The following is a 25,661-nucleotide window of genomic DNA, read 5'->3' on the forward strand; positions in this document are numbered from 1 at the left end:
CATAACTGTAATTTTGCTACCGTAATGAGTTGTAACATAAATATCTGATATTCAGGATATCTGATACGCAATCCCTGAGAAAGGATTGGTTGAGAACCACTGTCACAAACCGTAGATTTCCCAGAACTGCAACTGCAGTTGTAGGGATCACATGAGGGGAGCAAAGCTATTATTCAACTGATGGAAAGTAGAGACTCAGAGAGGAAAAAAAAAGTACCGACCCAATTTCCTTCTCTCAAACTTTCTCATGAGGAAATTTGGTGGTGGTCACCCAATAGACACCACAGGGAACCTTTCTCCATGGATCCCCAGTGGTGACTGACTGAGAGCTGTTCTTGATCTTGGCCAAGACTACAGGGCACTACTGCACACCAGTCTGCAGTCATGGCGACATCCTCATGTAGTTGTCCCTTTAAGGGACAGATTTAGGATCGGGAGTGAGTCCAAGGCTGATGAATAGGGAGAAGGATGTGAGGAGTGTCAAGAGACAAGGACCACTTTAGTTTCTTTCAAAATCTATCCTCTAGGGTGGCCAGCTGGACAAGCAAGGCCCTTTTAGCCTTCCGAACCAATCCCCCCCCAGGGAACTCCTGATCATTAGAGCAACAACTGTCCCAGTTAAATATAATTATAAATAGTGCTCTATTTTGTTTAGAAGCAGTGCTGTGGTAGGTTGTTACCAAACGCCCTCCTTTGTAGAAAGGGGGACCTTATGCAGGTAAAACTCAGAGAAGGCCCGGCAGCCTTACCCCAGGCCTTGGCTGCTTCTCCTTCTTTCTCTTTTCCCCTACGACATTGCTTCTCTTACCAGGGTGCCTTAGGCAACGCCAAGAAGCTGAAGTCTGTGTAGCCCTGGCCTGAACTTTCCCTGGGTCTGCTCAAGCCAGTACTCTGGAACCTTCCCAGGAAGTCAAGAATAAGCTGGGGGAGAAAGCACAGCTTCCATTTGAGCTGAGCGTTGAATGTGCTCCTGAAAAGCCCAGCTCTGTGGCTGGGAGCCAGCATCACTCAGAGTCGGTGCGGGTGCAAAGGTGTCTGTCCTTCCCTGAGCCTCCAAACAGACCTTGCCCTGAAGTCAATGCTGAAAGTACCCCGAATCCTATAACAGCGGAGTGGGGGAGGGGTGGAGGTGGTGGCGACACCAACTAAAAGCCCACAATGGACTTCTGTGAAATGAGAAGCGCTGGAGAGAAAGAATGAAACTAATTCTAGAGACTGTGGGCAGCTGGGCTACTGCAAGAATCATTCTTCAGAAACCCAGCAACTCGGGTCAACATCACAGCAGCGGGGGCCCGATGCTCCGAGGATGCGTGGCTTTCGGCAGAAAACCACATCGAAGAGGATCTAAGTGCCAAAGTTAACCTGAGCCTGCCGTGGTGGTGTGGCGGCCCGGGTAGATACACAGCCCAGCATCCCTAGCTCAGCAGCGCGCGCAGCAGGCCAGGCGTGCCCGGAGCCCTGGGCCGCGGAAGGATATAAAGCACTGTTTACCTCGCGCCTGGCCGAGCCTTCCAGGGGCGAGGCCCCCGCCCGGGGCTGGGGCGCTGCAGGGGTGGCGGCAGCTGCCCTGGCCGCCTGCGGGCGCTGAGGAGCCGAGCACGTACTGGTAGCGGCGCCGATGATTGATGGGCGCCCGGCTCAATGACAGGGGCCGGGGCGCGGGTGGGGCGGGGCCGGCGACGAGGGCGGGGGCTCAGAGGAAATGTGTCGGTGACATTGAATGGGGAGACGGAGCGCGAGCGAGCTGGGCGCGCGCGCACACAAACGCGCACACACAGCCGGGCTCGCTCCGAGATCCCCGGCCACGTAAGTAACTATTAATACCGCCTCGCCCGGGGATGCGGGCGTGCTGAGCGCCGGGATTGGCCTAGGGAGCCGTGGCCATCCCCTTTAATTTTTAAATACATGGTCCTCTTCTACTTCTGGGTGGCAAGAAAGGAATAACAATAATAAAAGAAGAAAAGCCATCGATTTAAATTTTCTTAATCCAGAACAAACCCCGTCGTGCAATTTGATCGCGAGGCATCGGAAGACAAGCGTGGTTTGCAAATTCTTCCAAGGCTCAAGACCCAGTTGTGCAGTGGGAAAGGAACGCCGCAGGTTGGCCGCGTTCGCGGAGCATCTGCCGCCGGCTCCTGCAGGACCCCCGGAAGCCCCTGCCGGGGATACAGAGACCGCTGGTCCGCCCAGGTCACCGCCCGCACTTCTGGCTTCATTTGGAGGAGGATCCCGGACTCGAGAAAGCCGCGGCAGGCAGCAGGAGCCAGTGCTGACCGCGCGCGGGCTCAGCCTTGGGCTTTGTCGCGGTACCTGTGCCCGCTCCACTCCCGCACTCCAGGCTCAGCTTTTGCAATCTTTTGTTGGCACCGCTGACCGCTCCAAGTTAAATGCTCCTTTGCTATTTTGCTTTTTTTTAACCCCCGTCTACTTTTTTTCCTTTTTTTGAGAGCTCTGCGATTTTTTGGAAAAGTCTCAGACGCCATCTACAGTTAAGACTTAGGTAACTGCCCTCTCTAGCACCCCCCTTCCACGCCCCCCACCCTTTCCACCAAAAAAGGGGGGTGCAGCGCGGATTCTGGCTGACGCGCGGCGTGAGCCGGTAGACTGGTGCTTATTTCCTTTTTCTTTTTGTTTGGTTTCTAACGCGTGGAGGGCGAGCCGGCGCCGCGCGCTCCCTGAAGACTGCACAAACTCCACGCAGGGCTCCTCCGCCCGGTCTGCGGATCCTCAGCTGGGGATCGCTAGGGATCCCGGCGCTGCAGCTCTGCACGCCAGAGGCACACTCACTCGTCCAGATCCACGCTGTGAACAGAGACCCACGGACTCCAGAGCGCGGTTCTGCACCGCGCTGGCGGCTTCGGGGTAACAAAAGGACCCGAGCTGTCCGCAGAGCGAGCACTCCCCGGGAGCGGGGCTCGCAGCCGGGGACCTGCCCTGTGGCGCCCTTCCGGGGGCTAGCTTCTAACTCTTCCTCCACGGAGCCCCAGTCGGGCCCCCTCCCCTTTTGATCCTTTGAAGTCCGTGGCACCGAGGCGCCTGCAGCCGCGGCTCATCCATCTCTCCAGCGGGTTTTTCGGTTTGTTTGTTTTGTCGTGTGCGATCCCCACACTCATGAACATTCACAGGTCTACCCCTATCACAATAGCGAGATATGGGAGATCGCGGAACAAAACCCAGGATTTCGAAGAGCTGTCGTCTATAAGGTCCGCTGAGCCCAGCCAGAGTTTCAGCCCGAACCTTGGCTCTCCGAGCCCGCCCGAGACTCCGAACTTGTCGCATTGCGTTTCTTGCATCGGGAAATACTTACTGTTGGAGCCTCTGGAGGGAGACCACGTTTTCCGCGCTGTGCATCTGCACAGCGGAGAGGAGCTGGTGTGCAAGGTAACCAGCCCTGCATTGCTTTTGCTTAAAAAAAAAAAATTCACCCCGGGTCCTATGGCAGGGACGGGGAGGAAGGTCATGGAGCCCTGGAGTCCAGGGGCGGGAGGTTCACGGGATCATTACGGGTGGCCTTGTTAAATAGGTTTATTTGTGTGTCTGTCCACGTTCGACTAGTTGTGAAGTTTTTAGACCGCTTCAGACAATGGGGCGGGCTGGAGCGGGGGCGTTTTGGGGAGAGCCGGGGAGGGAGGGCTGCGAGTCTGAGTCGGGGCACGGACACGAGTGTCCTAGGAGGTTGGTGGCGCCCCGGTGCAAGGGGTCGGATACCCTTGTCCGGGGATTTCTCTGTAGGTCGAGCCCCATCCCCTCCCTGCGAGAACTAGGGAATCCCCGGTTGGGTTTCAGACGTCCCTCACTGGGTTCCTTTTGTAGCCATTGTTCTTAGCAGCCTGCAGGTGCTAAACCTTTGTTCCAAAGGTGTCCTTTAAAGGAGACACAAAAAAACTGTCCCCTCTGTCTGAGCCCAAGGCTCTAGTGGAGAAAAGGAGTTTTAAAGCCTTATCTTCTGCCTGGAGCCTGGGAAAGAGGGTTGGGTAGGAAATCAACCCCTCGCGTACTTTTGGGAGAACAAGGAATCCTTTGGGTCTGTCTTTTTGTCTGGGTTTCTTGCATCTTCAGATTCCTGTCTGCACACCCCTGTTGCTGCTCCCCCTGCACCCACAGCACCCCTCCTTGTTTAGACACTGCCCTGTGGAACCCCCTGTTCCAATACCAAGGAGGGCACTTCAATTCCCTTTTTGTGTTTGACCCCGAACAGTGACCGTTTTGTGTCTTTGTGTGTCTGTGTGTCTTTGTGTGAGCTCACCAAATACCAGACAAGGGGATTGAGGGGGAATAGTAACAAAATATTTGTCTACAGTCTATTTCCCACTGCAGTGGGGAACAGTGCTACCTAGAATTGGATGTAGATCAAGAATACATTACCACTAAAATGTAGGTCTTTTTCCGTTGTTTCATTTGTTTATTTCTTGAGGGGGAAGTGGGGTTTCGTGCTGCCTTTGAAATGGGTACTGTGCACATCTGTGCTACAAATACTGTATTACACTTTTCCTCATTAATCACTGGCTGCTTTGTGAAATTGCCCTATTTCATGCTGAACTGGAGCGCTTCCTTGCAAAAAGTGGGTGGGTGAAGATCTCCAGACAGTTTTGAGATTATTTCTAAACTTAGCGGAACCAAAGACTCTTTAAACATTGCCCTGTACTAATCACTGGGGAATTTTGCATCTTCTCCAAGTTATTGTAATCGAAAGTAACTATGCCCAGCTAAAGCACTGAATTCAGTAGGCAGCTCAGCCTGATGGGAGCCCTGCACGGTGCACAATAGGACAGTCATCCTTCGAAATGAATGAATTCCACAGAGCTGTCATTCTCCTGTGAAATATGCACCATCATCGGCAGTAAGCGTTCCCCCTCCTTTTGCTCAGCTTCAATACAGCATTTTACTATTTTTTTTTCTCCCAAAGGCTAGAGATGATTTCAAGTAAAGAGAGTCTGCTGCCAAATTCTGCGGGAGCATCTTGCTATTATTTCTTTGTTTCAAACCAGGCTTGCCTCTGGCCTCTGTTCCTTCTCATTTCAGATCCTTCAAGACATATTTCACTGTAGTCTGACCTTATAGTGTCATCCGCAGACTTGCTCTCTGGCCCCAAACTGTCCTTAATCGGCTGGTTTAGTTATTGCAAAGATTGAATCAGCCCCTCACCAATTACAGTGTGGCTGCAAGTGGATTTAAGTGCAGTATCATTGTTCTGCTTGACAGAGGTCATCCCTTTACAACTCGGCAGCTTCCGTCCTCCTGTCTTCTTACCCGAGGTGATGTGGGTGACTTCCACAAGCATAAGGGGGTGATGCTATGAACTGCCCCAATGCACACACTGTGGAGCTCTTTAGCTTGCTAAGACATTGAATCCACCTCCTTTTGATGTCTTTGCGTGGGGTTCCTGTTTCTTAGCTGTGTGTTCCTGCAAGAAAAAGTGCACAAGCAGATGGAACAGAAAGGCTGTGTGTATTGGGGAAGATGCTGTAGAGGATTCTGTAGGACATTCTTTTGTGAGAGGGGGATGCAAGGGAGAGCTTCCTGGGACATAAGCAAAATTCCCCAGCCTGATTATTGTCTCCACGTGCCTACTTTAGTTAGCCAAAGGAGGGGCAGCTCTTTAAGGATTGTTTAGCTGTTTTCACAAACAAAAATTCTTGTAGCTACTATGCAGAATGACATAATTACCATCTTGGCAGAATGGGCACTTGTGCTCCCCCCCAAACATGATGAATGTGGCCTGATCATAGAGCCTTATCTGAACTGTCACATTATATAACCAAGGCTCCCAATTAAACATTTAAAAGGAGCTGGCATCCAGGCTCCTGGCTTGATTTCTGCACTTGAGGGTGATAGTTAAATACCAGCCCAAGCCTATAAATGCCTGTTATAGCCACTAATAAAAGTTTGGCTCCTTCCCGTTTAGGGTAACGTAGGCAATTCTTTCAGTTTCTCCTTTTTCTGTCCACCATTTTGCAGCTTGGTGCCCTCCTACACAGGGTATGGCCACACTGGAAAGGAACCAGGAATTTGCTTGGTACTTTTCGTTTAATTCTCTGTCCATTCAGCTTTTCAGCTGAGCAGTGGACAAGCTAACCACGCTGAGCAAAACGTTATTTTGTTTTATTTTTATTTACTTTTTTTATATAAAGGCAACTGGAAACAGGAAGTGTATTATAAATAATCAGAACTGTAGGCCCTGACGACAGAACCCACAGCCTGGCACTTCAGAGCAAATCATGCCAGTCTGCTTCTGACATAATGCAGCCTGTTGACATTAGCCACAGTGTGTGTGTGTGTGTGTGTGTGTGTGTGTGTGTGTGTGTGTGTGTGTGTGTGTGTTCCTCCATGAAACTGCCAAGGCTTCCCTGGTTCTGGCCTGCAGTCTGTGCGCTAAGGTTGACTCAGGCATTTCAGATTCCTAATTAAACGGGTCTCTGAGGTCACTGCTGTGAGGTCATCCTTTGACAATATCTGGGTGTGATTTGTGGTCTCCCGGGAGGCTGAAGCATTCATTCTTAAATTCGAGGGTGTAGTGGCAACAGCTGTGCCACTTTCCTGAGCTACCTCATTATGGCTCATTCACAGCCTTGCTGTTGACTTGGCTTCCTCACCAGCCCCCTTGAGGTGCTTATTGTCCCCATTTGACTCACAGGGATTTTTTTTTAATACTCACTTACTTAACTCCTGGATTTTTGCCTTACAGCCTATGTTCCTCCATGGGCTACGGAAGGCCCAGGAATCCCTCAGAGGGATTCTAAGACAGCACATGCAGTTACGACTGAGCCTTGTCGGCAGAGAGGAGTAAGACAGAGCTTCCTGGGTGGGATCAGGACCCCGTGAAAGCTTGTGATGTCTAGGTCCCTGTGTTTATTTTACAAAGAGGGAGGCTTCTTTGTCTGTGGGCTTTATCCGTCCTATTCCCATGAATGGTGGCCCAGCCAGAGTGATAACCATCGCCAAGGCAGGGGATTTCTCGTGCATGGCTCCCACCACATCCAAATACTGATGATGGGGTCTCACCTGGGTCCAACTGACAGGAGCTCACCGACAAGCTAGAGTTCCTGTCAGGCCTGCTTTTGAATGAAACACCCCCTCACCTGCTCCGTACTGCTTCCAAGTAGCCTCTCCTTACCCACATCCCCCCGGCCCCCCTCCTGCAGAACAAGGGACACCCCATTCCAATCCTAGGTGCTGACTGACTATAGGTTTTGCAATGAGCAGGAAGCTCCCCTCTCCATCCTCCAAATGACTCTGTTGTGTTCGTTTCTCTCAGGTCTGTTCAGAAGGTATTGATGGTGCATTTTTCTTTTTAAGCATCAGTGAGGTGGCATTTCACAGGCTGACTCTGATTCATAGAGAAGTATTGCATAATTGATTCATTGAGTTAGATATCTGTGGAGGGAAGAGGGAAGCCCGCCTGATTGCCTATGGAGATGGCCCCTGTGCTATTCCTAGTGCTGCCACTGGGGGCAGGAGTTTAAGCTCTTTCCTTTGCCTCAGTGTGCACATCTGTGAAATGAATTCACCACACGGGAAAAAGAACGATTGAGGAAAGTCTAGGTGTATAATGAATTAATTGTTCGTTTGTGTGCTTTTTCTGGTGCATTTTTAAAAAGTAAATAGATGTTTGTCTTTATCCAGGGTCACTTGATTTTTTGTCCTGTATTATAGTAATTTTTTCCCTATAAATATGTTAACTCTAGGGAAGAATAATAACACATTGGCTTAGATACTAGCTCAGACAGTGTTAGCTGTACAAGCATGAAGATGTGTGTTTGATCCCTGCTACTCACATTTTAAAAAGCTAAGTGTGATGTTTCCATGTTCTGATGAAAGACAGGTTCAGGAGGCTTCCAGAACTGTCTAGGTCTAAGGCCAGTAAGAGACCCTGTCTGTAGTTTCCTGAGGAACCATGCCATACCTGAGATAGACCTCTGGCCTCCACACACAGATGACACACACACACACACACACACACACACACACACACACACACACACTGAATAGTAAAACAGCATTTATTTATTCCCTTCATTTTCCCTAGGAACCCCTCTATATTGAGTCAAGTTTTGTTTATCCATTTTGTGCCAAAGACTTGGAGGTTCAGAGCAGTCAAGAGCCTTGTTCTGTCCTCTGCAGCTGGTAGCAGGCAGAACTGGTGTGCTCAGGGTCTACGTTTCATCCCCTTTATGCCACGTCAAAGAACAACCCTGCGGCAGGCTTCAGCGTTCTTCGGTTTAGGTCATAGGAGGCACCACTGACTGAGGTCTTGTCAATTCTGTCCTAGGTGTTTGAGATCAGCTGCTACCAGGAGTCCCTGGCCCCCTGCTTCTGCCTGTCTGCACACAGCAACATCAACCAAATCACAGAAATCCTCCTGGGGGAGACCAAAGCCTATGTGTTCTTTGAGCGGAGCTATGGAGACATGCATTCCTTTGTCCGCACTTGCAAGAAGCTGAGGGAGGAGGAGGCAGCCCGACTGTTCTACCAGATTGCCTCGGCCGTGGCCCACTGCCACGATGGAGGGCTGGTGCTGCGTGACCTCAAGCTGCGGAAATTTATCTTCAAGGATGAAGAGAGGTGAGTGTGGCCCAGCTCATGCAGGTGTGTGTGTGTGTGTGTGTGTGTGTGTGTGTGTGTGTGTGTGTGTATCTCAACCCATGCAGGTGTGTGTGCGTGTGTGTGTATCTCAACCCATGCAGGTGTGTGTGTGTGTGTGTGTGTATCTCAACCCATGCAGGGGTGTGTGTGTGTGTGTATCTCAACCCATGCAGGGGTGTGTGTGTATGTGTGTGTATGTGTGTGTGTGTGTATCTCAACCCATGCAGGGGTGTGTGTGTGTGTGTATCTCAACCCATGCAGGGGTGTGTGTGTGTATCTCAACCCATGCAGGGGTGTGTGTGTGTGTGAACCCATGCAGGTGTGTGTGTGTGTGTGTGTATCTCAACCCATGCAGGTGTGTGTGTGTGTGTGTATCTCAACCCATGCAGGGGTGTGTGTGTGTGTGTGAACCCATGCAGGTGTGTGTGTGTGTGTGTGTGTGTGTATCTCAACCCATGCAGGTGTGTGTGTGTGTGTGTGTGTGTGTGTGTGTGTGTGCGCTTTGATAGAGTGTTTCCATCTGTCCATCTGCAGGAACTTGTTCTGCTGCCTGTTGTCCAATGAGGGTTAGGACAAGGAGAACAAAGAGAGAATATTGTATTATCCCAATGCCCTCAGCCAACAAGGAGCCATTACTCCTGTCATGCAGTGTTCAAAGGCCAGGGGCTGGGGGTCATCTGTGACCTGATGAATGTGTGTGGTTTGTTTGATGACTTCTGAAGGAGGCCGGCCAGTGTGGAAGTTTTAAAGTCAACAAAGACACGTTAATGGAGGCCCCATGCCATCAGAGCACTCACTACCTAGAGGACATTGTGTATAGTCCTTTCACTCCTTCAGTCGCTGTGTTCTATGCATGTAGTAGCTGTGACCCACAGGTTTGGTAGTGAATGTCTGAAGTAGATAAGACACCAGACCTGTAAAATAGCTAGAGGTGAGTCCCTGGTCCTGTGTGATATGGAGTAGGGGTTGTCAGTTCTAACTGGATCTCGAAGAACCAAGGAAGGCGTTACGGTGAGAAGAGCCCATCGTAGGCAGTATGGGAAGGACTGACTTGCCAGGTGATGGAACTGATGGTGTGAACTTGCACCAAGGTGGTCTGACTGTGTCAAGAAGCATCTGTTTAAGACATGGGCATCTGGCCTTCATGGATATACCATCAACTCATCAGGTTCCATTTAGCCAACTAGGCCAGAGCTCAGCTTTCTCTTCACTTGTAAAACTTCCTTTTAAGAATGCACTTTCTTAGAGGGAAGCAGGCAATGAATTTAGAGTCATCATGGCTCACTTGTTCTGTGTGCCCCCAAGAATTGTTTGCACACACCTGAGTCCATGGTGCCTCAAGTCTTGACCTTGGTCCTTGTGTACTGGAGAAGAGGGTAGGGAATTTCAGTGCTCCCCGCTACACCATCTGATGGCAGTCTGGTCCACTTTTTCATCCCCTCGCCCTGTTGACATTTCTTTGGTACTCTCTGTAAATCACACAGACCTTGGGAGCTGCTTTCTATTTTCTTTGACATCCAGCTCAGTGGCCTGTGATATTTTCACACCATTGTTTACGGAAATCCATTGTCCCTTTCTCCAAGAGCCAGATCTAATGATTTATGTGCTCCCCCCCCCCCTCTCTCTCTCTCTCTCTCTCTCTCTTTCTATCTCGTTACTTTATTTTCTGGTCTGAACTACTTGGGGGCTTAATGTCTGGCAAGCACTTGGGGCTTAGCAAAGGAAAAGGGCCTGTTGTTACTTAACCCAAACTGAATAATTTCATGGATGTTTATAATCCAGCTGTACACACAACATGCAGAAAGCTTCTGGGTTTCTTGTGCCTATGAAGGCTGGTTCTCTTTTGCATGCTTTTACACATGGGGGTGGGTGGGCACTAGCAACTCTGGCAACTAATGTCCTGTTTTTTTTTTTTTTATTGAAATGGCTTCTTTTCTTTCTTTTAATGAAGTGAAGAAGCAGGTTCCCCTAAGATTGGAATGTGGGCAACTCTTATCTTTTTTCCCTTCTTCAGCTCATATACCCTAACAGAGGTAATTGGTCCTTATGCTTTTGTCTTTAATAATCTTTATGGTCTTGGGGTGCCCTCTCTGAACCTCATGTTCCTCCTCCTTAATGTTATCATGGCTCTACTGTGGTAGCTTTTCATTCTCCTTCAGTTTTAACATACACATTTCTGCTTCTTTGAATGTTCTCATTTGGAAGATGGACATGGATTGGCCAAAGATGTTCTCTTTACTGTCTGTTTACCTACTGACCTCTTGCTATATACAGTTGTAGGTCAGCTTACTTATTTCTTTATAAAGGTAGAGAGGGGAAGATTTGTGTGTGTGTGTGTGTGTGTGTGTGTGTGTGTGTGTGTGTGTGTGTGTGTGTGTTGCTACATAGCAAACCCTCTTTGTACATTATGGCAAGCGTTCCACCACTGAGCTACATCCCATTTTGTAGCCAGTGTCTGTGAAAGCAGGACTGTTGATGTCTCAGAGATAATACCAAGAGAGAGCAGAAAGAAAGTGAATGAGATTCTCCAGGAAACCAACTCAGCTGTCAAGAACTTCATTCATCCCCCAGAGCACAGAAGCCCTCAGATGCCCTAGCCATCTCCCACGGGCTCTGCATGATTAAATGTTCCTTCAGAGACCTAGTCAGGCATCAGTGAGTGTCAGGGTGGCACATCCCAAGATTATAAAGGTTTGTGAAGTGAGTCAAAGCAATGTAGCTATCCCCATGTTACAGAACACCAGAGCATGACGCAGAGGCAGCCTTTGTGTAGTTTCTAGCCCTTTTTTCCATGGCCCTATGGAAGCAGCCCTGAAAGGACCAGGAAGGACTGTGTTAGCAGCTCCTTATTTACTTATTCAAACAGCAATCTTGCCTCTCTCTCATCCAGTCTCCCTTTGAGACAGTTGTGCAATGTAGCCATGCTACTTTGGAATTCAGTATCCTTCTGCTTCAGCCATCTGAGTATGTAGGCATGGGCACCAGGCCTTCTCGTCTCCGACCCCAAGAGCAGTAGCAGGTAAAGCATCCTGAGGCAGATTTGACTGAGCCCCACTAATGTAAGAACAAGAGCTGGCTTCTGTGTAGGCTTGAGACTGAAGACTACCTTTGACTGAATCCTTTGACATCTATGAAGATTCTTTAGTGGAAGCGTCAGTGTGTTACAAACACAGTGTCATTTCGATGGCACCCAAGGTCATGTGCAGACTCCAGGCTGGTGCCTCTGCTACTGCTCCGTTGGCTCATTGACAGCCCAGCTTTGCCTGACTCCCTTTGGCTTTGATTTGAGTTCTAGATTCAGGTTCTGGTCTTGGATGTCTCCTAATGTTTATAAGCTGCAGCTTCCTCAAGAAGACTGACATAATCATAGCTTCCCTGGAAGGTGGTTAGCATTCAGGGAGATGACGCTCTGATTCCAGTGCTGAACAGGCAATCTGTATGTGACAGCTGTACTTAAAGTCATTGGGAAAAAAAGTGTCACTGTGCATGAGCAGTCCAGAAGACTTGTTGAGTTCTCCAACGGTGAAGGGAAGGATGAGGTCACTCTCTTTGGCAGCCTTGTCTGTGGATGAGAGCTCCTTCCTGTGTAAGGCTGATTCCACCCAGACTAGGGGAAGGTGTGTGATTCTGCAGTGCAGAACCCCTCTTTAGTGTTCACTCCAAAGACCCCACCATCACGGAGCCTCATTTTGAAGAAAAGGATCCCCAGCCTTCATTGAACTTGCCTGGGTTACCCCTCAGTCTTGCAAAAACCCTTCGTGGCCTCCCCCAGTCTGATAGAAGGGGGAAAATATACCCACATTGCCACAGGGGATCCCCGGGACCTCTTGGCCTTCCTTTTCCTGTGTTATAATGAGTTACTTTCTTGGTTAACATCTTGCTGGGAGACCCCATGTGTTTCCGATGGGCCCCAACGAAACGCCTGAGCTTTGGAGAAGTGAGACAGAATGACTTTCTGGGTTCTAGCCCTGGTTCATGCACTTACTAAGAAATCTAGCCTTGACAGAACACAGAACCTGTGTGCCCAGACTGCCTTTACTATAAAATAGAGCTAGGAAGACCTTCCTGGTGGAAGGAAAGGGATTAACATTGACCTTGAATTCTTTCACCTGCTTTCCCCTGCCCCTTATATCTTTGTATCCTTAGGCTGCTAAGGAAAGTGGAGGGACACTGTTCTGACAGCGACTTTTCTTCTGTTTGGTCCAGCTCGCTTCTTCTCCTGGGACAAGGCTCCTCACCACCTTCAGACTCTACCCCCTAACCTCAGATCAGTGTTTACATCTCCTAGCACAGAAAAGTCCCATGTGAACTCAGAAACTAGCTATCTTACATGCTACTGCTCTGGTCCAGAGATCTTTATCTCTTAAGGTGGTTGCTTTCATTTCATCTGCTCTGTGGAAGCCAGTCTGCACAGTGCCTGCCTCTGCAGGCTGAGCGCCTAGACCTCCTGGAGGCACTCAGCAGTCATTGGAATGGGGAGGGCTGGGGATGCCTGTGGGTGGGTTTTGTGTATGAGAAGTGCAGCTTGCACCTCCTTGTTGTAGGGGAAAGCCTTCCTCCCTCCCCACCAGCAGAGGTTGAGGCCATCTTTCTGAGGTGTTGCTGTCTATGCTGGCTCTTCCTTTAGATTTTAAGTTGCTCCCATCTCCACTGAGGTTTCTGTACCTAATAAAAGATTCAGGGCATGTAGCAGTGGAGCTCCAGAGGCCAGGCTCAGTTTTTCTTTCAGTAATAGCTATATGTAATTTTGCAAGTTGGAGGTACTCTATTTTTGGGAAGTTCGTTCCTTCCCTCCCTCCCTCCCTCCCTCCCTCCCTCCCTCCCTCCCTCCCTCCCTCCCTCCCTCTCTCCTTCCCTCCCTGCCTCCCTCCCTCCCTCCCTCAGAGTTTTGATGAGATAGAGCTTCCAGGAAATGCTTATATTCAGGTAGACCAATTATATATCCCTGTGCCCCGTCAACCCTTGGGCAAAGTTCTCTTCCCATTATACCCCTAACAAGCTCCCTAGGATGACTAGGTGTCCTTTTTCCATACATCCCTTTGCCTATGTGACAGCGCATCTCCTGTTTTATTCTTGTGCACGGGAGTGAGTGCATGTACATGCACATACGTACATGTGCCCATGGAGGCCAACTTTGGATGCTGTTTTTTGGGAGCTAGAAGCCAGGAGCTGTCCACTGGGAGAAGGTCTCTCACTGGGACTCGAGGCTCACTAAGTAGGATAGGTTAACTTGACAGTTAGCCCAGGGCATCTGTTTGTCCTCACCTTCCCAGCACTGGAATTAGAAGTACACCCCCTACCCCACCCCCTAGGTTTTTACATGGATTTAGAATTTGGATTCAAGCTTGCTCAGCAAACACTTTATGGACTGAACTATCTCCTAGGCCCTTCCTACTCTAGTCTCATGACCTGACCTAAATTCCCCTTACTAAGCTGCCCTATAGCCTGTCCATGCTCAGGCTGGACTGGTGAGCCTTTGGGGATAGAAGTAGCCTTTCATTCATGGCTCCCAGAACATGGTAGGCATTGCTCTTTGTTGAATAAGTGACAATCTCCTTTTTTGGATAGGAATGGCTCAGATTGGATTCCGATGACAAGAGAGTCAGGGATAAATGGAAATCATCTGAATGTAGGTCGTTGCCTAGAAGGGAAGCCCAGAAAACTTATGGATCCCCATGGAGACACCTTTTCAAAGAAAGCTATTTTCAAAGTCGCACACTGAGTGAGAAATTAACCCATTGCTGCCGTCTCGGTTTACCGATTTATGCCTAAGGAAACCCCATTTAAGATCTTGTTCTCAGCAGGCTGTGATTTCATTTAGCAAGGGCTTTGCTCATCATGGTGAGAACTGTCCATTCTTCCTAGAGCTCTTCTTCTAGAAGAGGCCTTAACTCCTAGATATGTGTTGGCAGGATTTACGGTTCCTCACTGGTTAGGCTCAGTCAGTCAACTGATGGGAGAGTCTGAGGCCCTAGCAAAGTAGGAAGTTGGCATGTGTTTGTTTGCCACATGTGTTTTGGGACCCACAGAGACCAGTAGAGCGTGCTGGAACCCCGAGAGTTACAAGCCACCCAGATATAAGCTGGAAGCTGAACTTGAGTTCTCTGCAGAAATAGTATGTGCTCTTAACTTTCCCGCCATCTCTCCTGCACCCTGAGCTCCCCCTTTTCTCTGTTTTGGGATAGTGTCTTGCTGTGTAGCCTTGGCTTGCTCCAAACCTGCAATGATCCTTGTGCCTCTGTCTCCTTAGTGTTGAGGCTGCAGGCATGCATCATCATGACTGCATAATGTCTATGCAAAGCCCCTAGCGTGCAGTTTGTTTCATTGCTTCTGGTCACTGTCCACTGGACCTGAACTTCATAACTCTAAAACTTGGAGACTCATTTACCCACTCAAGGAATGCTTGTTATATACCAGATTCTTCTAGATGCTGGAGACTACCGGGCCCAATGAGACATGTGTCTTGTTTTTATAGGATCTACATGGGTCAGACTGACTGTATTCCAACTACTGTGCTTAAATAAACTGACATCTTCTAATTAGTTACCATGCTTATTTGTAGTTATTGTGTGTGTGTGTGCATGCGTATGCATGTACACACATGTGTATGTGTGTTCTGGCACATAGATGCTGCGGCATATGTATGGAAATCAGAGGACGATTTGTAGGAGTCAGCTGTCTCCTAATACCTTGTGGATTTGGATGACTGAACTCAGTTTATCCGGCTTGACAGCAAGTGTCTTTAACTACTCAACCACCTCATACTGCTGTATTTGAATTAACAAACTTAAACCCATTTACCAGACACTTTGTAAGTTTATAGATAAGGAAGTTGAGACCCATTTTTTCAGGCAAGGTTGTTGCAAGGTGGTGTAGTTACACAGGTATGGACCCAGCAACCAATGTCTACCGGAAGCTCAGGTTTCTGAGGAGTTTTGACATTTATGGATGGTACCGCCGGTTAACCCAAACCACAGGCAGTCCTGTTGTTCTGAGGGGTGTCGCACCTCTCTCACAGCAGTGTAAGATAGGGGCATGTGGTGAGTGACAGTTGGTGAGATAGATGTATCAATAGTCCCTCGCACCCAAGAAGCATACCTGTTGCAAGAGAATTCCCTGTCTGTGTTGGATAGGAGGTAGAAGGCAGTGGATAAACACTTCACGAATGTGCTCTTTGCATTTGGGGGTTCCTCTAGCTGACAGAAGAGTCTCATCTGTTTGAAGTCTCTCTGCATTCTTTAAGGGTCCCAGAAATGGATGTTGGGGTTGGAGGAAGAGAGACTCTATGATCTTGTAAATATGTATCAAGTCCTTTACAATGCCCACTTGCAGTGCTAGATGTTGGTGGGGCAGGCAGCAGTGGAAGGAAGCTCATAATGGGGAAGACGGTGGCATAGGCAGGTCACTACCCCAGTAGCAGCAGGAATGGCGAGGAAAGAGCAAACCTATAAGAGGAAGTTGCTGCTGGGGACCGAGGCTCATCTAGGAAACAGTAAAGAGACTGGCAGGAAGCTAGGGCCTTGGGTCTACCTCCCGATCTTACTCTTGACCTGGAGGCCTGGAAGAGCCACTGATGGGTCTTTCTAGACCTCTGGGATCAGAGCAGAATGGTGGGAAGCATATGAGGAGGACAACCAGGGACAGTGAGATTGCAAGCTGTGTTCCCTATGTCCCAAACACGTGGGCACTAACGCCAAGAGTAGGACCTGACTTCCTGCTTCCCTGGGATTACTGAGTCTGTGCTAAGCCATCTGTGGGGATCTGTGATCTGTCTGCCAGGTGGGGCATCTTCTTCTGGCCCAGGGAGTACATGCACATGGCACTGCACCCTCCCCAACACCAAGATTCAGAGAGGAAACTGTCTAGGTAGAGACTCGGTCTGAACAGTGGGCATCCACGCCACAGGGGATTCTCACAAGCACGGATCCGGGAAAGCTTTTCTGAGAGGCGAATCAATCGATTGATCCTGGGTAGGACAGATCCTTCAGGAGCCACTTCTAAGCGCAGGAAGCAAGTGGTGAATGGAGAATCAGTGTGGCTTTGTGTTCTAGCTTGGGTTTCCCTGTCTGTTTCCATGGCGACAAGAGTCATGAAGCCCTGTGGGCTGCAAGCTGTGGCTTTTGTGGAATGGCTTCCCCTGTGGGTCCAGTAGCCTTGGTGAGTCAGAGGTGTGCCCACACAGCTGGCAGCTCCATCAAAGTGTCTGTGTTCCTTAGGTGGCTTTCTCATCCCAGCGACGTACTTACAGGTCCTCTACCGCCCTCAGCTGCCACGGTCTCTCCAACTGTCTTGTTCATCCAATACGTGCAAACAACCAATTCCCAGGTGGCGTGGTGCTACAAGACACTGTGTCTTAGCTTCTCTGGCATTCGCCTCCCTGTCAACATCTGTCTCCCACCATGGAGGGTGCTCCACTGCTCACATCTGAGCGACTTTGGACAGGACAGGCGATGAATGCAGTCACTGACAGTGGCTCCGGAGCAAAACTGGCTTGGAGTTGATTTCTGGGGAATCCTGTAGGCATGTGATGCAGGATTAAATGAAGGATTGTTTGGTGCTGTGTAGTAGACTGCCCGTGTCTGGTGGGGCTGCAGAATCCGCTAGCTATAGTGCTGGATGGTTCTTTCCCAGGCTCCTCCTGCTACCCACTGTAGTAGCAGTAGACCCGATTACCATTACCGAGGGCACACTTCAGGAACAGAGCAAGGCAGGCTGACCTCAACTGACCTTTTCTCTTGGCTCTTGGTCTGCCTGAACCCCGAGGCTGACAACCTTCCCTGGCCTCTTCTGTAGCTATGCATGATCTCTTGCTGCTGGATATTTCCTGTCCCTGTCAAACCCACTTTGCTGAACTGACTGAGCCCCACCCTGTCCTCATTTCTTCCTGTCAGGAGCTCAGGGTGGGACTTGAGGGTTTCAAAGCAAAACATGGTTTGCTAGTAGGACTGGGTTTTGTTGTTGTTTCTGTTGTAGACGGGACACTATATCAGTTTGATATCAGTTTGATATAGTGTAGCCCGAGACCCGATACAGTCCATTGTAATGAGGAGACTGTGGTGACAAGAGGGACAAAAACCCAAGTTGAATCTCAACTCTGCTCTTACTTGCCAGGTAGCCTTGGGCATGTCTCCTTGGCTTTTGGTACCACAGACTTTTCTTCTAGTATGGGGGTCCATCCCCCTCTGTCTACATTCTGAAGTATATATGTCAATAGGAAGTCTGGGACTGAATAAATAAGTCCCCATCTCCTCAACAGTGTGTCTTTGAATATCTCTTCAACACCTTTGTTCCTCGATCATGGTGCCAGCATGCATTTGGGGAGGACAGTGACATTCGAATCTTCCTGACATCCATTCCGAGTTAGCCTTTTTTCAGTTAGCTTGTCTGTGCCTTAGGGTATTTAATTCTCTGTACCTCAGTTTCCTTATTTGTCCAGAAGTATGCGTAGACTAATCCCTGTCTTTCCTTTTAGTTATGAGACATGAAAAGGCCGCCGTGCAATCCCAGCATCTGGTCATTCTAGCCTCTGGTGCATGGCTAGTGCTGGTTTTTCATATCATCATACCTTGATTGTTAGGGTGTCCTATAGGAAGTAGTGCAGCCCGAGAGCTGCAGAATCGTCAGGGATAGAGAAACCAGAAGAGCCCTTTTCATAGCCTGTAGTTAAGTGTTCATGTTTCATGGGAGAGAAACAGTTGAAAGAACATGAGGTTACATTGCTCACTGGACTTGGTAGCTGTAGGAGCTTTGGTGCCTGTGTTGGGGTGGGTGAGGGGGACCTGGATTTTGAGGGGGCCTCCTGATGCTCCACAGATGCTGGGAGAGGAATCATTCCTGGCTTCCTCAGCTGGCTCCGGGCTGCGGTGATACAAGCCTGGTACTAGGCTGACCGTCATCGAGTACACAGCTCACCCTCTCGTGAGCCTTGTTCACTCATCCCCTTCCTGTGCCGGAGACAGACAGACTGAAGCAGGCCCAGGGAGACCCAGCTTCCCTGGGCCAGTGCAGTCTGCCCTAGACTCCTGCCTTACTTGGAGTTTATCGTTTTTCAATCCCCACTGTACTCGTCTGCTCCCCCCGTCCACCATGCCACTTTCAGAAATCCGTCTTCTTCATAAACCATCTCTACTTCCTCCACCCCCTCCGTGCACACCCTGAGAATCTAAGAGTCAGGGCTGAGCTGGGCACACACTACGCAAGAGCATCTCAACCAAGCGCATCTCAACCGCGTCAGGCACAGATGCAGAGGTCCCGGGGAAGGAGTGGGCACAGCATCTCCGGTAGTCCGTCAGTGTGTCGTGTCCCCCCCCCCGCCCAGGCTTGCGTTTGCACTTGCTCTTCTGTTTGTGATGCTAGGCTCTGCGGTTGAGGGTGGGAGTGGGAGTCTTCGGTTTAACAATAGGATCTGTATAGTTGCCACCATGTTATTGGCAGTAGTTCTGCCGCGCTGGGCTCTCTGGGATATCCTGTCTTGCATTATTACTTCATCTAATCCCCAGCAAATCAGAGAGGATGACTGTTGTCCTACTTGTCACGGACATATCCCTCGTGCCTAGTTTGGGAGCTCAAGCAGGGTAAATGCCCCTGAACGCCTTTTAAATGCCTGAATGATTAGTGGGCTATTTGATTTGCCGGGCCCACAGATGCTCTTGTTGGTTTTTATGGAAACTGACTCCCTTGCTAGGGAAATTCATCATCTCCTCCCCACCCCAGACAGTTTAGGAGACTTCAGAAGAAGCCTCTATTCGTGTCTGCACCTATCTGTCTGCAAACACCCCTTCCCCACACACAGTCCTGGGAGAAGAAACAGCGACAGCTCCATTTCTGAGAGAACAGGTCAGGTTTGGGGGGCCCTGGGTAGCTCATATGGTTGTACAACTAGACCTCAGGCACCGGGGCTACAGCCTGAACCTCCTGTCTCAGTTCCCTCTGCTCCACCACACGGGAACATCCTGGGAGATCAGCGTTTAAAGATAGAATCCAGAACACTTGGCTTGACACTTGTTAGGGGTGATGTAAACAAGCCAAGCATGTTCCAGGAAGGAGCAAGGTTAGGGAGTGCCTCGGGGATTGCATTTCTTCTGCATCCTATCTCCAGGCTGCTGTTCCCCTCTCCCCTGCCCTGCCTTGGATGCTGATGGTATGGAAAGAGGTAAAGGATGGCCCCGCCCACCTGGATGAAGCCTCCCCTTACTCCATGGTTCTGATTGTCAGTGGCTGCATCTGCTCTGTGGAAAGAGTGAAGAGCCAGCCCCCATCAGCCTAGCTAGGTGTACGGACTGACTTGGCCTCTGGGCCTAGGGTTCCTGCTTCACACAAAATAATATATGGAGGGGGGGGGAGAAGGGAGGAGAGAGAGCTCTCTGCTTGGGGAAGTGGAGGGGTGGACAAGGTGGTGACCCTGGCCACAGTCTAAAGCCCTCAGTATGGAGCCACACAGGTCTCAAGAATGAGGGGTCAGGAGGCTTTGAATGTGGGGGCAGGAGTAAAAGAGTCAGAATGTACAGTTGTCATATGCAAGAGATAAGCAGGGACCAGACTATAGATCTGGAGCTTTGACTTAGCTTAAAGCGCAGAGTTGAGAGGCTGCCCCCTGACAAAGGGAAGCCACACATCCATTTCCCGAAATCCTGTTCACCTCCCCTGCCCCTGACATGTGCCTGTCCTAACTTCTGCATAATTCTAGCTAGATAGGAGAACTCCCAGACCTAACACCGACTTGTCTGAGTCACTCACATAAGCCACTTTGGCACTGGCAGTGGGTTGAGGCACGTGAGCCTTCCTGGAGGTAAGGAAGCCGGGAGTCATCCCAAATGAGCATCGAATGATTTATGGATTTTGAATACCAAACCATGCCATGGAAGTGAAGAACATGGACAAGGCTGATGGGAGACACAGGGCTGCTTTGTGTGGGTACAGGTGAGCCCACGTCTTGTCACTCAAGAGACCCACCCATGGGGGAGGAGCATTCTAAGCAGGGGACACGATGGCCAGAGGTCCCCAGAGGAACTGAGTCAGACACTGCCTTTGAGACAGAGAGAAGCGTGGGACACAGACAGATGATGCTTGGCGGGTAGGTACCCAGGCATGACAAGGACACTGACCTCAGTGTGGATGACCCCAGACACTCCCTAGAGAGCTTTGTAATGACAGTCCTGCCCCAAACTGATGCCTCTGTCTCCAAGACTTAAACTTATCCTCTTGGACAGGCAGCCATTCACACATAGAGATTACTTCCAAAGCTACAGCTCAAAGCTAAAGCAGCTACTCTACCGCCAAGTCAAGGAAGCAGAGGGAGAGGGGTCAATTTGGTTCCCCAAAGGATGCAGCAGGATGGAAGGAGCTGTTGAGAGCAGCCCTTGAGTCTATGGCTCCTGATCCCCTCCCTCCCGTTGGACTCATAGGCTCCCCTTCTCTGGGCATCTTGGAACATCTGGTGAGGCTGCTGAGTGGGCCACTGCCACCTGCCACCTCCTATTAGGAGAAATAAGCTTGAGAAAGGAAGATTTGCTTTTAATCAGTTCAATTCCAGATTAACATAGCTAGAGCCTTCTTAGTTTTATAGGCCATTCGTTTTAGGAGCATTCAAAACCATACATGTGGCAGGGTTGTTCTAGACCACAGCTGAGCAAATGGCAAAGGACATTACATGTTGCTGTGTGTTACAGAATGTTAGACCCGGTACAGACACTGAGATAGCTCTGTGCAGATGGTTGTACAGTATCCTACACTGTGAGTCACATCTAGCTGGTTTCATGAATGAATGGATAGATTGGTGGGTGAACTCATGGATGGATGGATGGATGGATGGATGGGTGGGTGGATGGATGAAAGTATGTATGTATGTACGAACAGTGACAGCCCTGATACACAGATGAATGGATGTGTCTTCCCTCATCCTTAGGTGCTCCTGTCTTTTTCTCTTTCCTACAGGACTCGGGTCAAGCTGGAGAGTTTGGAAGATGCTTACATTCTCCGAGGTGATGACGACTCCCTCTCTGACAAGCATGGCTGCCCGGCGTATGTCAGCCCAGAGATCTTGAACACCACTGGCAGTTATTCTGGCAAGGCTGCGGACGTGTGGAGCCTGGGGGTGATGCTGTACACCATGTTGGTGGGGCGTTACCCTTTTCATGACATTGAGCCCAGTTCCCTCTTCAGTAAGATCCGTAGGGGCCAATTCAACATTCCAGAAACTCTGTCGCCCAAGGCCAAGTGCCTCATCCGAAGCATCTTGCGACGGGAGCCCTCAGAGCGGCTGACCTCGCAGGAGATTCTGGACCATCCTTGGTTTTCTACAGATTTTAGCGTCTCGAATTCGGGATTTGGTGCTAAAGAGGCATCTGACCAGCTGGTGCCAGATGTCAACATGGAGGAGAACTTGGACCCTTTCTTTAACTGAGCTCAAGGCCCATGGACACTTAGCAGGTACCAGGAGCATGAGAAGGTCCCAGAAAGGAGTTCTGGGACACAGGTGGCCTGGCTGGGAAGCAAGACGAACACTCGTATTTACACATTTCTTGGTTCAGAGGAGGAATACTTTCCAGGAGCTGACCGAACACTTAGCATGGGAACAAGACGTGTGGGATGGGGGTTGGATTTAGATGGTCAGGAGCCCCTCCCCTAAGTTTCTCTTCCCTGGGGTAGCCTGAGAGTCCCCCTTGCCAACTGGGCTACTTCATCTACCCCACTTTTCATTTGTTCAGAAATAGTTACAGATCTCGATAGAATTGAAACTCTTCTGCCTCAAACACATACCTTGGCATTGCACTGTTAGCATTTAACTTCTTGTTATGATTCAGGGAAGGGACAATTGATCGAAGATTTTTTTTAAACAGGCCAACCACCTATGTAATAATTAATGGGATTCACTTAAAATAATAATAATAATTCGGTGCACACAGACTGACCTGAAACCTGGGTGCTAAGCTAAAAGAAAACGAAAGTTCCAGTTGTTGTCTCTCATTCACACTTTCAACTCATTTCTTCTAAATAAATGCTTTCCTATTCTGGCTAGGAAGTGACATATTAATGCTTTGTTCCCTGAAGGGGAAGAAGGAAGGGGGAAGATCTGTTCTGTGACAGACATTTCTGTTTTGCATCAATTGGTTTTCGTAGCAGGAAACTATTAGAAGTCAAACTTCCAGATGTGTTATCACAGTCCAGGGGAAGGAGAAAGGAAAAGAGAAGAAACCAACTCCTTTCTGGTTTTTGTTCTGTTGAAGGAAGAAGGTTCATACTGTAGACATTGCTTTTGGCTCTGAATACAGGGAGGGGGTTTAAAACAACAGTAGGGGAGCTCCTGGAGTTAGATCTCATTGATGATGCTGATCTCAACATTTTGGTTTTGCTCTATGGGAAACTAGTAAAATGAGACAGGTTGTCCCATGTGTATAAAATATAGGGCAGCTATTTCCTTTTTTGCTAAGAATGGTCCTTTGGGCTTGGAAAAGCCCTCTGGTTTGAACAGAAGGGATGATATAAATACAAACAGCTCTCTGTCCCAATACACACCTTTGTATTTTTCAAGAACTCTTGTATTTATTAAGGAAAATGTCACATTGTGATGTATTAAGCCAGTACTTCAATTACGGGTCAACGGGATGACATGTTACATGCTGTAGTTAACATTGATAATTTTGTTCCCCTGTTTGAGTAATTCTGTCCCTGGAGTAACCTTTCATTTTGGCTCTCTCTAGATAGCCTTATTTGATTTCGAGTGGCAAAATGTTTTCCTTTTGTATTCTGGGTTTTCTATCGCTGTATGATACAGAACTCTTTTGGCATAAATATTTGTGTTCCCAGTACCTCAGTCGTTTGGGTTTTACTGCCTGCATATGTTTTGTGAAATGGTCCTGTTTTTGGGTAGGTAACACGTGGACTCTAGTATGTAAATGTTACTTGAATCTGTGCTTCACTCTAGTATGTGGCATGTGTGTGCGGACTCTTGGATGCTTCACGCCTACTCCACAGGAGCCCCTGTCCCCAGGAGGGTGGCTTCCCCATTCATAATCAGGAGACAAAGCTGCCATGGATATACCCTTGATTCTATTTTGATAATGGAAGATACAGAGAGAGGGTTTTTACACTCGGAAGATGGTGCTGTGGCAAGAAGGACTTTTTATCTTCCCTCTCCCCAACTTTCAAGTACTGGTTGGGAGGAAAGATTGGGAACATGCATGGTGGGGACTAATGGCCTCTGGTGCTTTGTCCTGTATTTGGTTTAATGTTTTTGTCCTAATCTCTTCAATCAATAAAATTGTGCGTATTTAACTAAAAGTTTGGAGTCTAGGAAATGATTTTTGTCTACCAATGTGTTTGCTGCCATCAGATACCAGGCAAGACCTATTCATGATTTACCTACGGATGCACTCTTTCCAGTCAAACTAGGATTCATCATAGCCAACTACCTCATTGAAATGGGATACCTACTGGCCAATCCAGATGGAATAGCTCAGAATTGCCCATCCTATCACTCTTACGAGGATAAATCGTGCTCCATTTACACTTGTGTGTTTCCTCAGACATGTGAATAAGTGTCATCAGAGGGGGAGCAGCTCATGATGTGAGGGGAGACTCCTGTGCCGTACATCTGTTTAGTCTCAAGCCTTTTCACTGGCTGTGATGTCAGAGCCCAGAGGGTGTCTGGGAATATAACAATCACCCTGTAGTTATGCAGGTGACTCTCCAATTCAATTCTTTCTTCTCCCATGCGGATTGTCTGGGGAAAGTCACACTAGTTCAACTCAATTTGAAATATCCAGGAAGATCCAATCTGCAGCAACTGATCCCTCAATTACCCTTCTCTCTGAGATACAGGGATTTCCAGGACTAGATGAGGTTTCCAGATAATCATCTATCGACTGCCTGGTTCAGAACAGAAAGACAGACCACAGGGGTTCACTCCTAACCCAAAAAACCCCATGAACACCACTGTCTTCACAGAGACGTTGGATGAAGTGAGAGAAAAGGCGTGTGGGGTCACACACAGGATTTGTGCATTTCCACTTTCTGTGCTGGGACTCCACCTGTTCAGGTCTTTCAGAAGGTATTTGGGGTTGAGCCTGTAAGAGAAACCGCAGCAGCAATCTGCAGAGAGAACCATGGCCACATCCGCAAATCCCATCACTGTGGTGATGAAGGTTGTAGCATACCTGAGGGAGACACAAGCCACGCATCTATGTGGAATGAAGAGAGAGCAGGGTTTGCAACGCAGACACCCTATGTGTGCCCAATAAGACGCTTCACTGCTGAGTCTCAGTTTTCTGTCATGAAGTAGGTGATGGAGGCAAGGTAACTAATCTGGGGTAAGTTAGCCCTGCTGTGTGTGAAGTGTAGCAAATGTTTCCACATGGATGGATGCCTCAACGGCACCTCTGCTTTCAAGCACACAGATTAACACTCTGAGATGGAGTCAAGGGAGAGAGCTCATCTAGAGGTGCTCACACAGCAGCACTAGCGGAAAGGCCTGGCTTCTCAACCCAAGGTGCAGGGCCATGCCACTATGTGTATGACTTCAAGAGTTCCCCTGCCTCTGTAGCTCCTGATCCAAGAGGTGACTTGGAGAAGTAGAGACTGAGTGAGTGTGGTCTCTCGAAAAAAGAAACAGCGGGCTAAGCTACTCAGTCTCTTCATGTCATCTTACACCCATGGACCATTGGGCCAGATGAGGCTTGACAGAACATTAAGAAATCATCTCAGCCTCACTTTGTCTATCTTGTATCTGGCATTCACACATACATGTGGGTAGGTCAAAAGCAAAGAACTGTAACTCTCCTTCACTGAATTAAGTCCTAGTACTTCCTATACTTTGAACTGTGTCTACAAAACGATACCCTCAAATGTGAACTCATTGGGAAATAGGAACTCTCGCCATAGATAGAATCAAGTTAAAAAGAAGTTGTGCTTAATTGTGACTTCTCATCCAACAAAACTAATAGTTTAGAAGAGAAGGAGGAGGAGGAGGAGGAGGAGAAGAAGAAGAAGAAGAAGAAGAAGAAGAAGAGAGAGAGAGAGAGAGAGAGAGAGAGAGAGAGAGAGAGAGAGAGAGAGAGAGAGAGAGCCTGAGCAGCTTTTCC

General features: G+C 48.9%; 1 protein-coding gene across 1 annotated transcript; it reads left to right on the forward strand.

The window, feature by feature from the left end:
* Positions 1 to 1,719: 1,719 nt before the first annotated feature.
* Trib2 (tribbles pseudokinase 2) lies at positions 1,720 to 23,862 on the forward strand. Its single transcript, XM_005084948.4, has 3 exons — positions 1,720 to 3,381; positions 8,270 to 8,562; positions 21,517 to 23,862. Exons 1-3 carry the CDS (start codon positions 3,112 to 3,114, stop codon positions 21,983 to 21,985), a joined length of 1,032 nt encoding a protein of 343 aa, XP_005085005.1. The 5' UTR covers positions 1,720 to 3,111; the 3' UTR covers positions 21,986 to 23,862.
* The last annotated feature ends 1,799 nt before the right edge of the window (positions 23,863 to 25,661 follow it).

Source organism: Mesocricetus auratus, unplaced genomic scaffold, assembly GCF_017639785.1.
Source record: "Mesocricetus auratus isolate SY011 unplaced genomic scaffold, BCM_Maur_2.0 Super-Scaffold_100024, whole genome shotgun sequence".
Classification (NCBI taxonomy): Eukaryota; Metazoa; Chordata; class Mammalia; order Rodentia; family Cricetidae; genus Mesocricetus; species Mesocricetus auratus.